We start from the raw sequence: 13,994 nt of genomic DNA, 5'->3' as shown, positions 1-13,994 counted from the left end.
CTTTTCTTAACTGATATTATTTGTTGTAACTGTTTAAATCATTTTAACTTGCTTCATATTTTATGTTTTGGAGGATTTTATTTACGTCTATTCTTTGTTACTCTAAAGCACTTTGCAACTTGTAACTGTTTTGAAAAGTGCTATACATTTGACCCTTGTAACAGTTGCACAGCCCTCTTACCCAGGTGCACCAAGGTAATGAGAGAGTGTCTCTGAGAGTGAAACCTTGAAATGCTGCTGTGTTGATAATATCAAGTCTTGCTTTCATGGACCAGTTGCTTCTTAAGGAGCATACAACGTAGGTGCCTACAGTACACTCTCCCTGCTGTTTTACATCACAGAATATAATGCACGACAGCACAAAAGAGACACATGCAAAAAGACAATCAGAACATAATCAGTGTAAAGGAAAATATTTTTATTGAAAAATAGGAATAGCTTAATATGATACATAAATATTTCATATAATATCAGCATTACAAAATGTGTTGTGACATCCAGTCTGTATATCAACTTGTTTGGTTGGACAAAAACAACAATTCTTTAGAATAAAATAAAATATAATACAAAGATATATGACGTAATTCAGCAAAATAAAATCTTAAAACTGCTTCAACTTCACACATGGATAGCTTTACCGACTGCACTAGAATTTAAGGATCACTTTGTTGGTTTTCAACCTGAAGACTACTGTTCACTGGTAAGAATGTGTACTGAAGAGCACACCACTGATTTTACATGTCAGAACTGAGCAGTTGCATGTCTTCTGATGTTATCTGAGTGATGTCATCGGGGTATCTGATTTTGGTTGCTGAGACTACACATTTATAACAGAAAGTCTGCGGTCATTGTCAGTGAGTTTAGAGACAAGACATGAGCATTTACCAAGAAGGGAGGATCTAATGTAAGAAACTATCTAGTTGCATTATGGGAAGTGTAGAATTTGGTGTGTGTGGACCCACTAGAGAGTAAATGTAATGATTTCTCAGCCTCTCCTGTTTCAATTTTGACATATTTTCTAAATCACCCAGCTGTATGAATGTGCAATACTAAATCACTATAAAAACTGACACGTAAAAAAATCCTGATGATTTCTAAGGGAAATGCGCCTTCAACAACAAAAGTTCCCATGTGGTTCTGACAGAAATCCTGTGTCATTGACTCAAGGTTGTTATATAACCTACTGACACAACTGAAATTGACCATCTGAAACTGAAAGTTAATCTTCATTAAAAATAAGTAATTATAGTACAGCAATGAAAGAAACCCTTTGAGACCAGAACATTCTGATGGACAAAAGCTAGTGGAACAGATTGTAGTTCAGGAGCGGAAAGGGACTTAGACTTTCTGTATGTTCACTGAGTTTCCAATCCCAGCTAATGAATCACTGTGTGATGTAACAATATAAATAACAATACTTGATTGATTGGGATAATTACATAATCTGCATGACACACAACAATACATCCATCACATTATTATACTCCAAAATTATATACCACAAAAAAATGTGCTTTGTGAAATGCTGATTAATATCAGTAGATATATTGCAGAAATATTTTGTTTGAATGTGCAATGCTCACTTGTGCATAAAGACTGCAAAGGTTGAAACGACAACTTGGTTATACACTTCCTCTTTCAGGTTGTGGTTTTCTCGAGGATGAGGTTAGGTGCAAATCTGCTGCTACAGATGCTATAAAACTTCTAAGCTGCACCAGGGACCTTTTGTTGTGCAACAGTTTTATACGCAAAACAGATCTTGTGCAAATAAAAGATAATCGTTGTTTCATCGTGGTGTTTCCCCGAACTGAATGCAAGGAATTGGTCAGTATCTACCTAGATGTCGTATGTGTGGTTGCTTTTGGCAGCTGATGATAAAATCAGGTTTCTGGGGCTTCTAATGGTGACGTTGTTGACAGCTGTTAGAGTTGACACAATTTCTCACTCAGCTTCAGCTAGTAGCATGTAATTAAAAAGGCAAAACACAATTTTATTCAAACATTTCTGACATTGTGCCCGTCTTAAAATGACAGGCACAATCTGTTTCATTCTTATTTCACAAAAAAAAATTGGAAGTATCCAAAGTAAAACAATAAACATATATACAGGGCGCCCTGATACCTCACCTGGGCTGTGGGTTTAAGTACCTGTGGCCCCTTTGCTGTGTGTCGTTAACAAAATGATATTTACAGTACAATTGTATTCAACATTCTTATGAAGTCTATAAAACATATGAAAGTATAAAAATATATTCTTACATTCTATGCATCATCACCTAAAATAACCTACAATTGGTGAGAATTGAATCTTATTGTGGAGATGGTCACACAAATAGACAAACAACCAAAACCACATTTCCCACTTTACATAGCAGTGCTCCTCTCATCCAGGCTGGTTGTCTGAGAGTAGACTGACGCATTGATTCTGTCTTGGGGTAGGTAGACTTTGATCACCTGGCACAATCTGCAGGGAGTCCTGTTGATCATCCTCAGCAGGTGCCTTCTGAACTTCTCCCCAACAAACACATACAGGATGGGGTTCAGGCAGCTGTGAGAGTAGGCAATGACCTCAGTGACTTGTAAAGCCAATCTAATGGCTTTGCTGCTTTCGCATTCAGTATAGATGTGCAATAGCTCCAGCGCTTTGAAGAACGATGCAATGTTGTAGGGGACCCAACAGCAGAAGAAAACAGCCACCACCATGAGAACTAAACGGATGGCCTGTTTCTTGGATGACTGGCTGTACAGTAGCCTCCAGATGATCTGTGAGTAGCAGAAACCCATGATGGCAAGTGGGACAAATAGACCCAAAAGGTTCATTTTAAAAAGACTGAAGACTGCCCAGAAGTGAGGGTTGTGTGAACTGTTATCTTGAGAATTGGCGTTCGGATATGCAGGGAAGCAGAACCGAGTATGTGTACCATTAGACCGCTCCTTGAGAAAGATCAGGTCAGGGAAAGAAGCCAAAAATCCGGCCACCCATGTAACAGCAGCTGCAATCATTCCAAAGGACCTTGTGCGTGCTCTCATAGCGTAAACTGCGTGTACTACAGCCAAGTACCGGTCGATGCTCATTAGACTGATGAAGAAGATCCCACAATAAAAAGCAATATGATAAATACCCAGGACCATTTTGCACATAGTATCCCCGAACCGCCACTCGTCCCGGGCTTGGTGGGCTAGGAAGGGAAGGGAACACACCAAGAGCAGGTCAGCGAGAGCCAAGTTTAGGAGGCACACGTCGGTCATGCTGCGGAGTCGCACCCCACAAGCAATGACCCAGATGACCAGGGAATTACCCAGCACACCGAGGAGGAAGAAAATGCTGTAGAGGGCTGGAAGAAAACTGGCCCCATGCCGCTGATACACACAAACCTCATAGCCATCTTCAGGGTACTCGTAATCTGTGGAGTTTTCAGCAATGTCACTGGTATAGGATGCTGTTGTAGAGCTGGTGAGAAACAAAGAAACAAAATTAGTAAAGATAAATCAATTAGTTCCCATTATTTCAGGTCAGGTTACTAGAAGCTCCTGCTTAAAGTACTAGCTGTGAATACTATTCACAGCCAGTTAACAGTAATCTTTGGCTATGTTAGATGTAATCTTGCAGCCCAATTTATGTCAGCAAAATAAATATACTGGCAAAACACACTGAAATAGATTAATAATGAAATGACAAAACTTTCTTTTTTAGGCTAGGAGTAAAGTAAACAGTGGAAACTTGCAGACTGAAAAAGACACATTACAGACTTTATGACAACATAAAGAATAAAATACGGTGGTATGTGTGTCAGGCGTGGTTTTAATCTTACCCTGGTGTGTTTTCTATAGTTGTATCCTCAGTTAAGCCACCGAAAGCGGTAAGGATAGTTGTGGCCATGGTCAGCTGCCTGGAAAAAAATAGAAAATTGACCTACTTTCTGAAGAACAAGACCTACTTTCTGAAGCTGCACACACCCTAGGCTATGGAAGCCACAAAGGGCCATGTTTGCATTACATTCTATTTTTTTTTTTTTAACCCTGTGCTACAACCTTATTCCTATACCTGTGTTAGGATTTTTTTGTAACATTCCCATGAGGTGGAGGAGTGGGTATAATGTAATAAGTGAGCGAGGGAGCTCCTCTTAGGAAAACAAGTGGCCGCATGGTGGACGGCAAAATTTATTTTAATTTAACTTTTTTTTACTTTTACATGTTTAAATAGAGATAACCTGACATAACAATGGTCACAACTTTAATGACTCTGCACAGGCATGGTCAGCCTGTACAGTTTGTGTGCATTTTTTTTTTTTCTTTTTTGGTCAAATTTGCAAATCTTTAAACTTTAAACTTTCACCATTGTGTACTTAACCACAGAGACATTTCAGAACAGATACACCATGTGTAATAGAGGAACTTATGAAGGGTTTTATGGTGTATTTTTACACAAGAGTGTATTGTTGTATTTGGTGTCTGACGAGTAAGTATATTTTGCACAGTGAAAGAAACCTGCAGGCTGATTTAGCAACCTGTAGACAGTGTAGGTGGTTTACTTGTTTCAGATTGATCCAGTCTGTCTCTTAAATTCTGACAATGTTTAAAAGTGATCAAATGGTGCAAAAGATCTCGTCTTGTCTTTTACCTACTATTATTCTTCAGTTGAGAAGGTGATTCTGGACAAAGGTGTCTCGGATAGGCGAAAGAAATATATGATATACAGGGAAATGGCTATAATGCTTTTTAAATTTTACCTTTAATCTGGAACTTCTGGACAGCACTGCTAATTCAGCACTTTTTCAAGAATTAAAAGCAAATTTGAGTTTTTTGAATGAGCTATTGTGTGGTCAAGATATTGATGGCTCTCTCAGAACTGTTCCGTCAAATGTGGTTCCATTGCTTAAAAAAATGTTAGTTATGAGTTGTAGAATTGACTGATGACCATGATTTCATTAATTAATCTTTTCTACAAATCAGTTTTGAACATAAATGTGCTGGGATGAGAATACATTTTCTTTCTCCCATACAACCAAAACAATACAAGCATAAGATGGGACAAATGCTCTGGGACTGTAAGTAATATGAATCCAAATACTTAAAGGTATGTATGCGTATGAATATGTGTGCTGTATGAGTATGCCGGGAAGTGATACTGCTTTTTATTTAGGGTCAGCAAAATGTACCACATAGTTTTTCTTGTATTTTAATATGTTTTATGTCTGTTATTTTAAAAGCCCTTCTAAAAGCTATAGCTATAAATTATGTGATACATTGAATTGGAAAGTTGTAAAGAAGTTTTCTTTGTAAACTGTATCTGTCCCTATCAAATAAACATTAAATGAAATGAAATTAAATATTTTGACCCCGACGCAGTAGTGTCGAAATGTTAGTGTGTCACTGTTACAGGCTCACTAATCAGAAATAGACATTTTTGATACTGTATGTCATGTTAAAGCACGTAAAACTTAAATAAACAAAACAAAATAAGCTTTACCTGCCAGTGCTGTCAACAAGATAGGTTATAGTGGTATTCATTCTGTATCAGAAGACGCAGAGGTGGACGGCTAAAACAAAGAAGGCATCAGCTGTGCATCCAATCTGATCTGCCAATCTGATAAGGCACTGTACACAAAAAATGAGAAATGGTTCCTACCCAAGAAAGTGCAGGTGTGAGAAGTGTGCAAACCATGTTACAAATCCACCCAGTATGAAGAAGTAGGTGGGCTTGTGGGCTTGCATATGAGAGAAATATGGTTTATAACTTCCTGAGAGTGCTTTCGAAAACATTCTGTAAAAGCCCACAGTGTTTGCGGTCCAAGTCCACATGCAAGCTTTAAATGTTCAGGGTGACTCGGACCAGCCCAGCAGGCCACGGCTAGAGGCTTGCAGAGCTCTGTATGCAGGCTTGTACAAGTATATTCAGAGGAAGTGATACTACTGACACAGTGCACAGTGCAGTGTCTGGCTGTTCAAAACAGCACGGTGTGTAGCAAGCAAATGACTTTCTCTGTGCAGGGAAACGTTCTGACTAATATCTATGGCTAGAGTTCAGATGTGACTATTGCATTTCACAGATCTTAACAGTGTTGTGCATCATTTTTAATCAGTCACAAGCTGAATTGTGTTGGCGCAGATGACGGTCTATCTGGCTTGTTAGTCAGGTAGCTTGTTCTTATATGACACAGGGATTCTGCTCTGTACAATTCTTGTCAAATAATTACAAGCTGCCAGGAATGACTGCCAGAAAGTCATCCAGGTAGTCTCAAATATCTCAGTATGTCTGAACTTTTTTATATTATTTTTTATATATTTTAATTAAAGTATATGTGAAATTACCTAGAAACTACAGCAGTAAAACTAAGAATGTAATCATAATCCCCCACTTAACACAGCAGACAAGCTGGGCTCAAGCAAAAGGTACAACATTCTCTGTGTGTACAAACAGGCTCCTCAAGGGCTTGACAGAATATTTGTCCACTGGCCCTCTTGTTAAATGTGACATCCTTAGCTGGGGAAATGACAAGGTCTGCAGAGGGTGCAGTCCCGTACCATGCTTTTCTGTAAGAATTTCACGCTACCAACTAAAGTAAGAAACTGTCACCTATCATACCTTCACACAAAGGCCTGACTTCAGAAAAACACACCAAAGCAATACTTATTCCAACCATTTTTGACACATACATACAGCATGTCTGTATGTGTCATGCTTGTGCTTATGTATTTATATGCTTATATATGCTTATATAGACAATACTTATTCTAACAATCTAACACATACAGTATTGTTTGGGTGTGTTTTGCTATTTCCTGTTACTCTGCATGGCTTGCACATTATCTTCTTATCTTGAGAGCTTATTTTGTTGTTTAACCAATGGCAATGGCCCATGGCAAGATGCTGAAAACATGAAGAAAGATGAATCAAGTTTGATTTTCTTTATTTTACTTCAATAGATCTACAAGTTACAAATGTACTTAGAATTACATGATTTGAATGAATGTTTTATAAAATTCTACTTAAAGCATTCCCATATTCCTACTTCGTAATAAGCTGTGTAACAATATTTACAGTACACACACACACACACAACTTTGTAGTCTCGGTATTAAAAAAACAACAACATTACATGATACATGCAACTATAACAGGACCACGCAGGTGTGTTTATCATTCCTAATAATCTGATCTTACAGGTGTGTTTGACGTCTCATTCTCTATGGTGTCTCTGTGGCTCCATCTGGTCTGGTGACTCCAACAAGGGTATCTATTTAGCACATTGGCCAGTGACTTCTTAAACTTCTCCCCTACAAATGCATAGATGACTGGATTTACACAGCAGTGAGACAGTGCAATGATCTCAGCAAACGTCATGGCAGTGTTGATTTTGTTTGAATCCTTGCAGGTGCTCAGGATATCAAACAGTTGCAGTGTCTGAAGGAAAACTGCGACATTGTAGGGGACCCAGCACACCACAAACACACACACTATGGTGAATATCAGTTTTACAGCTCTGTCCTTTTTAGAGTTCCTGGACTTGGACAGGACAACGAGGATTTTCACATAGCAGAAAATCATGATGGGGAGGCACACAAAAAGGCCCACTGTGTTCTCACTGAAGTTTCGCAGCATCTTCCAAAACTGCTGGCTGTCTTCTGGATACAGTGGCTGACACTGGGAGCTGTTGTCATACGGATCTATCTCCAAGGAGGCAAATATCACCTGAGGGATTGCCATGATGATAGATATAACCCAGGTAGTGATGCTGGCAGCCATTCCATAGCGAAGTGTCCGGGCTCGCATGGCTGCAACAGCATGGACGATGGCCAGATAGCGGTCCACACTCATCAGGGTCACAAACAAAGTCCCACTGTAGAAGCCCAGCTGTTCAGAGGAGAAGAAGAACATGCAAAGTCAGAACAGGATGTGGCATAAGGTGACATTTGTTAGGGTTTGTGGGCCTGGATGAGGTTCTTCATGTAGCCAACATCACACAGCAGCTGTTTTACATATAACCTCACCTTATTGGTAGAATACCTGCCCCCATTATAAAAAACTACAGCTGCTAAACCTGGTTATACTGTATTTGCAGTAACATGTAATTTGCACTTTTCAGAAAATACAGATAAGCAGTAACAGCTAAACAACTTTTTTACACCTCAATAACAACACCACAGATTTTATTAGTAGGTCATCTGTGCCTCTGAGTAATAACAAGCATTCGATTTTGAGTTATACATATCAAAATATGAGAGATTTGTCAATGTGGTTAATAGGATAAATCCCCACCTGATAGACTCCAGTCATCAGTTTGCATGATACAAAGTTCTGTGAATCGTACACCCAGAGGGGCAGGGATGCAGCCAGTATGAGGTCAGACAGGACCAGGTTGAGGAGGCATATGTCCGTCATAGTCCTCAGCTTTATGTACCGGAGGAGAACCCAGAGAACTGTTGCATTGCCTGTGAAATAAAGGAAACTAATTATTAGTCGTTATTTTTAGTTTCTTATTATTTCCGGTAACAAATTATAGAACAGAACTATAGCACGTATTTAAGTGTTGCATGCGTCAGTTTCTGCTAAATGTAATAAAATGTGCAAATAGAGTGATATATGTTTCCATTTCTCTTTAAGGATCAGATCTTTTGAATCATACCTAGCAGGCCTAGACAAAACAGCATGTAGTACAGAACCAGCATGGCTCTATAAGGCAACTCCAGACTGGGATCCTGTACGCAGCTGCCATTATAGTCATAGTCCAACATGTCCAAGTACATGAATGTCTCGTTCTCTGATGTGTTCATGCTGCAGTGTGAGGAGGATCAGAACATATTGGGATTACTTTGGGACACAGTGTAGTGGTTGACATTATGAGAGGGGGCATATTACACCGTAATATACACTGTACATAATCACACAAAGTACAAAATATCTAGAATGGCACCATAAAGTTGATGTAAAGGCAGAGGTGATGTCATACAGTTGGCAAAACCATGAAATTATTTCCAGAATCTTGATAGTCCTACTTTTTTTTACATTTTGGGTGCTACCATTTGTGTGTTTGGCTGTAACCTAGCCCAGTTCCTGAGACCAACCAACCTAAATGAACCCATGCTGGTACTAAACCAAGTCGATCACAAGTTTAGAACACAAGCTCTAGTCTGGCAAGCATGAATTCCCCCAACCCTACAAAAGTGACAAAAAAGTGGTATTTGAGCCCCACGTGGGGCTCTTTTGATATAAACTTACATTTCTTACTTAAAGCTCTATTCTTCAAAGGTAACCGCCCAAGCTGAGTTGTTCTGGGAGATCTTTAATTTATCTTAAAGTGTTCCCCCCAGACCTACAATTAAATAGTTAAAATGTCACAAAACAAGAGATTCATCCAACAGTCAAGAACCTACTTCTCTCTTTCACTCTTTTTCAGCTGAAAAATTTCCCCATCCAGTATCTAAATAAAATTAATTCTGTTTATGAAGAGACACCCAACTGTCTTACTGAATTTCTCTCATTCTAATATTAAAGCCAAAGTGGCCGAATAATTCAAATTCAAAAAATAAATGTAATACTACTTACTTTATCAACAATGAGCTCTTTTGACTCCTCAGTGTTGAGAAAACTGTTCCCTTCATTTGCTCTTAAGTGTGTGTAAAAACGTGCCTCCACTCAAACATCTACATGACACAGAGAGAAAGATTTATCTTCTTTATTGTCATATCAACACCCTCACAATGACTGGACTCTGTTTGTTTTACACTGAACTTCTTGTAGAAATTTAAAAAGCTTTAACGGAAGGACAGGGACATTGCTGGACTTTCCTGCCCTTTAAGTTGAACTTTTCAGATATAATCATCATTTACTGAGTAATGTTCGAAAGGCTCATCCAACAAACATTTCAAGTCCAACTGCTGCTATTTCACACCGAAAAACTATTCCCAGAGATTCACCGTCACCAACAGTCTAGTCCTGTATGTTGATTTATTGCTTTCTATAAATATCACAAACTTCCTCTTATTCTGACTATAATCAAACTTGTAATCGCTTTCAAACCACATCTCAAACGTTCTCCCCCACTATCAGACACCCAGGCCGACCCTCACTTCCTGTGGCTGACGTTGTTTGCATACACCCTCATAATCCTACCACACACTGTGTTTACCATGTAGGAGATTAGAGAGATGAAGTAGGTCTAGTAAACAAACATTTTAAAATTATAAATTTGTTAATGTGCTTACCTCATTGTCTGCCAAAATCACTGCTCCCGAATGTGAATGTTCTTGAGTTGGGCATCAAACTTACATGTCATCCTGTCACAACTTGCATTGCTCGCTTTTTGTGTCAAATCCTGTTGCAGAGCTCATTTCTGGTAAGGTGAAGACTGGGGTTTTGTTATTTCCTCTGCATTGTTAAACCTGCACAGAGGTGTCAGTGTGGTTTTCTGAGAAATGTCCCTTCATGCGTTAACATGGAGAAGAGGGGAAATTGTATTCTAATGAGGAACTTTTCGATTTCTGTGATATGAACTCTGTGATGAAACTAGTATTCAACTCATAAGGAATTAAGGAAGATTTTATTTTATTTCAATACTTTTGCACACTTGAATTCAAAATAGACTCTGAAATTAACTGTATATTAACAACAACATATAATTTGATCTGATATGCTTGATATACTCGTATTTGATGAAATCTATACTGTAGTTTCTCTTCAAATAATGATCCTACAGAACAGGGCTACATGGCCATGGTAGTGCTTATAAATTACTGCTTATCTAAATATTTGATTATATATCATATTTGAACTTTTATTTTAAATGAGCACAGGATATGTTGCCATGGTTTTGGTGTCATTCGAAAAGTACAATGTACCATTATCACTGGTACCTCTTAGATAGGAGAAGGGACAAGAGACATAAAAACAAAAAACACTTTAATAATCTCTGTTTGTAAACAAAACCAAACATGATACATCAACAAAAAAGAAGGTATTCAGTATAAAACATTACAAAATGCAAATATGCAATATACAGTATCTGTATACAAATGTCAGTCCATCCAGGAAGTTGTAATGTTGCAATCTCAGCAACTAACATAAATTCAACCAATCCCCATCAATTCTGCTTGACCATTTTGCAATTTTGTCCAATCACAGCAACTTTTCTACAAAATTAGTTTCCGGCGAGTTTCACCAATCATAGCAAACGTGTCACTAAACTTCTTGTGATTTTATTCTTATTGGAACAAACTGCCTTTGATTTTAATGAATTATACAAAAAAAAATAATTTTACTTTCTCGTGCAATTTCATTGAAAAAAAATGCATAATAATAATGAAACATGCATTGCAATTTCTTTTATAGAAAAGCTGCCATGAAAATCTGGCATTTTAGGCAGCAACAATCACCAACCTGGAAGGACTGAAATGTGAGGCATAAAAAAACATCAAGAAATTGCATGGAAAGTTTCAGGTCCGTATGACGTTTTAATGTGCAAAAGGTGCCACATACCCTGTTTTGAGTTTTATCTTTGTAGCTCGATTCATCATCAAATGTTTGAATGAATAACTTTTTCCACTGGCAAAGTGAAAAAAACAATTCCATATGAGTATTTTGCCTCTTTAAAAAAATAGTAGCTCTTCCACAAAGTATGAATGTTTTTTTGTTTTTTTACCAACGTGCAGGCTTATCACCAAATGTGTGAACAGAAAAATACAAAGCAGCAACATTTTAAACACGTCAGGCACAACAAACTTTGTGGTTACATGCTGTTACAAACGAGAACATAGTTTCAGTCAAGAGGTGCTATTTGCAGTGGCACTAAGTTTCCTCCAGTGTCAGCAGGAAAATAAGGAGCATTGCATTACGTAGCCCCTTCTGGGCTACTGTAGAAACATGGCAGCAGCCTCATGGCAACATGGCAGCCTCCATGAAAGGCGACCCACGGGGAATCCTGGTACTTTGGCTGCGTTTCATTAGTCGTTCAACATGCCCTCTTTCACTTGCCCTCTGCACTTGCCCCTCGGGGGAATTCCCCGCCGCCATCATATAGTGTCGGTTCCAATTGTCTGGAAAAACTGAAGTTAACTTGGTGGAGATGGACCCTCGGAGGGCTGAGGGAGCGAGGAACAAACCAATGGTCCCCTGATGGTGGATATCACCCACCAATGCATTGCAGTTTAACGTCATGCACGCATAATAATGCCGACGGTCCATTGTGGGACTTACTGACTCCAGCCAGTGCTTCATTAAATCCCCGCTCCTCCCCCCGGCCCACCCCTCCGCCGCCTCCAAGGGGCTCGTTGCGACGTTATGCTTTAACGTCATAACCAAAGGGTCTGAGGGTAAGTTCAACGGAGGAAGTGATACTAATGAAAACGCACCCTAGGACTGTGCCTTTTGCTGCAGCAGCCAATGGGTTTCGACTCTGACTTCGGGCCTTTGCCCCCCCCTTTTCCTGTCACTCTACAGCTGTCACTATCGATTAAAAGCAACAAAAGCCCATAGAAGTATTTTAAGAAAGCAAATAAATATTACATAGAATTCGTTTTAAAACACTTCTTAATATAGTCAAAACAACATTTTTTATTACATAAATTTAAGGTCAGAAATCATCAGTCAGGATCAATCAAAACATCAGAAAGGCGACCCATGCATCAAATATAAAACAGATACATAGCAATTCCTTATATTTCAAGGTGATTAAACGCTAATAAAAAACATACTATGAATATCCACATTCCATTTCTGCCACCTAAAGAGCCTCCTAAATTGTTACACGTGGACATTAGCCTTTGGCTTCTGGGTTTTCTTGTTTTAACAATGTATCTTTAAAATGAATCTAAATTCATGTGTTAAGTGCCACCCCATGCCACCCCTCTACATCCGCATCTGCTGATGAAGTGACAAGTGAGATAAAATCATACTACACAAACAAGGGTACCATGGCAGCAATAACAAAGCTATCTGGATAAAAACATGTTAAACTCTGTGGGTGATGTCCATAAAACATATTACAGCTGCCCTCCACCTCTTACTTGATGATAGTGGAGGTGACTTCAGAGGACCTGGACATAAAAGAGCTTTTCCTGTATGAGCTATCTGACAGATCTCTGGAGGAGGGAAAGTGAATTCCAGGCACCCAGCTCTTCAGCAGCCGCAAGGCCCGTTTCATAAACTTTTGACCCACAAAGGCGTATATGATGGGGTTCAGGCAGCAGTGAGTGTAAGCAAAGGCCTCAGTCACTGTCACTGACAGCTTTAAATTTGAGTCCAAGGTGCATGGGTCACCTTGCAATTTATTTTCATCTCTTAGAAAACTCAAGAAGAGGGAGATGTTATATGGGGCCCAGAATAGGAAAAAGACAACCACTATGGAGATGATCAGCTTGACAACTCGGTGCTTCTTTGCGCTCCTCATGTTCACCAGAGTGGGGATGATCCTGGAGTAGCTAACCACCATCACCAGCAAGGGAATCACAAGACCCAGCAGATTTGTAGAGATGAGGTTATAAAGCTTCCATGCATTGTTTTCCGGGACATAGTCACAACTCAGTCCGTGAGACTCATTTGTCACCTTTGTGAAGATAATAGCCGGCAGAGACACACTCAAGCTCAGCATCCAGACCAGCACGGTCAGAGTGATACCTGCCCGCAGGGTGCGGTACCGAGCCACCGTGTGAGCGTGCATGATGACCACATAGCGGTCCAGCGTCATGAGCACCATGAAGAAGGTGCTGCTGAAGAACCCGGTGGTGTGGGAGGCAGCGGCGACACGGCACATGAAGTCTCCGAAGAGCCATTGGCTGACCACAACGTAGTTAGCGTAGAAAGGCAGCGTGATGACGAAGAGCAGGTCGGACAGAGCCAGGTTGAAGAGGCAGATGTCTGTCAAGTTGGTCTGGTGGCGGTACTTTACCAGGACACAGACCACTAAGCCATTACCTGGCGAGAGGAAACAATACCATATCATCAATCATAGCATATGTAAAGTAATGTTTCTCAACAATCTCTCTTTCTCTTTCTCTCTC

The 13,994-nt window shown here is 39.5% G+C and overlaps 3 protein-coding genes across 4 annotated transcripts in view; all 3 read right to left on the bottom strand.

Annotated features, from left to right (window-relative positions):
• Positions 1-397: 397 nt before the first annotated feature.
• cabz01093075.1 (C-C chemokine receptor type 5) lies at positions 398-5,611 on the bottom strand. Its single transcript, XM_035673062.1, has 3 exons — positions 5,470-5,611; positions 3,812-3,889; positions 398-3,450 (listed from the first exon to the last, which is right to left on the bottom strand). Exons 1-3 carry the CDS (start codon positions 5,508-5,510, stop codon positions 2,364-2,366), a joined length of 1,206 nt encoding a protein of 401 aa, XP_035528955.1. The 5' UTR covers positions 5,511-5,611; the 3' UTR covers positions 398-2,363.
• Positions 5,612-6,909: 1,298 nt separating this feature from the next.
• si:cabz01093077.1 (C-C chemokine receptor type 2) lies at positions 6,910-10,330 on the bottom strand. Of its 2 annotated transcripts, none has more exons than XM_035672536.1 (4): positions 9,547-10,330; positions 8,627-8,775; positions 8,260-8,432; positions 6,910-7,854 (listed from the first exon to the last, which is right to left on the bottom strand). In XM_035672536.1, the coding sequence occupies exons 1-4, from the start codon at positions 9,600-9,602 to the stop codon at positions 7,147-7,149; spliced, it is 1,086 nt and encodes a 361-aa protein (XP_035528429.1). In that variant the 5' UTR covers positions 9,603-10,330; the 3' UTR covers positions 6,910-7,146. The 2 variants fall into 2 exon arrangements, with proteins under 2 accessions (XP_035528429.1, XP_035528430.1); XM_035672537.1 differs by having other exon boundaries at positions 10,206-10,330.
• A 2,465-nt stretch (positions 10,331-12,795) lies between these two features.
• LOC118335977 (C-C chemokine receptor type 1-like) overlaps positions 12,796-13,994 on the bottom strand; it is a 3,276-nt gene continuing 2,077 nt past the window's right edge. The window contains exon 3 of the mRNA XM_035672493.1: positions 12,796-13,908. Coding sequence (XP_035528386.1) covers positions 12,998-13,908 — 911 coding nt within the window. The 3' untranslated portion in view covers positions 12,796-12,997. The remainder of the gene's footprint in view (positions 13,909-13,994) is intronic.

This window comes from Morone saxatilis, unplaced genomic scaffold (assembly GCF_004916995.1).
Source record: "Morone saxatilis isolate NCDOM2014 unplaced genomic scaffold, NCSU_SB_2.0 Contig24, whole genome shotgun sequence".
NCBI lineage: Eukaryota > Metazoa > Chordata > Actinopteri > Moronidae > Morone > Morone saxatilis.
The sequence above is the reverse complement of the archived record's forward strand: the minus strand, read 5'-3'. Positions and strand labels throughout refer to the sequence as shown.

Coding starts and splice junctions, on each gene's coding strand:
- cabz01093075.1 (XM_035673062.1), bottom strand. CDS start 5,510: ATGAATACCACTATAACCTATCTTGTTGACAGCACTGGCAG. Junction 3,890..5,469: donor CTTGTTGACAGCACTGGCAG/GTAAAGCTTATT, acceptor ATTTTTTTCCAG/GCAGCTGACCATGGCCACAA. Junction 3,451..3,811: donor ACTATAGAAAACACACCAGG/GTAAGATTAAAA, acceptor GTTTCTCACCAG/CTCTACAACAGCATCCTATA.
- si:cabz01093077.1 (XM_035672536.1), bottom strand. CDS start 9,602: ATGAAGGGAACAGTTTTCTCAACACTGAGGAGTCAAAAGAGCTCATTG. Junction 8,776..9,546: donor AAGAGCTCATTGTTGATAAA/GTAAGTAGTATT, acceptor CTCACACTGCAG/CATGAACACATCAGAGAACG. Junction 7,855..8,259: donor TGATGACTGGAGTCTATCAG/GTGGGGATTTAT, acceptor TCCTCTGAACAG/CTGGGCTTCTACAGTGGGAC.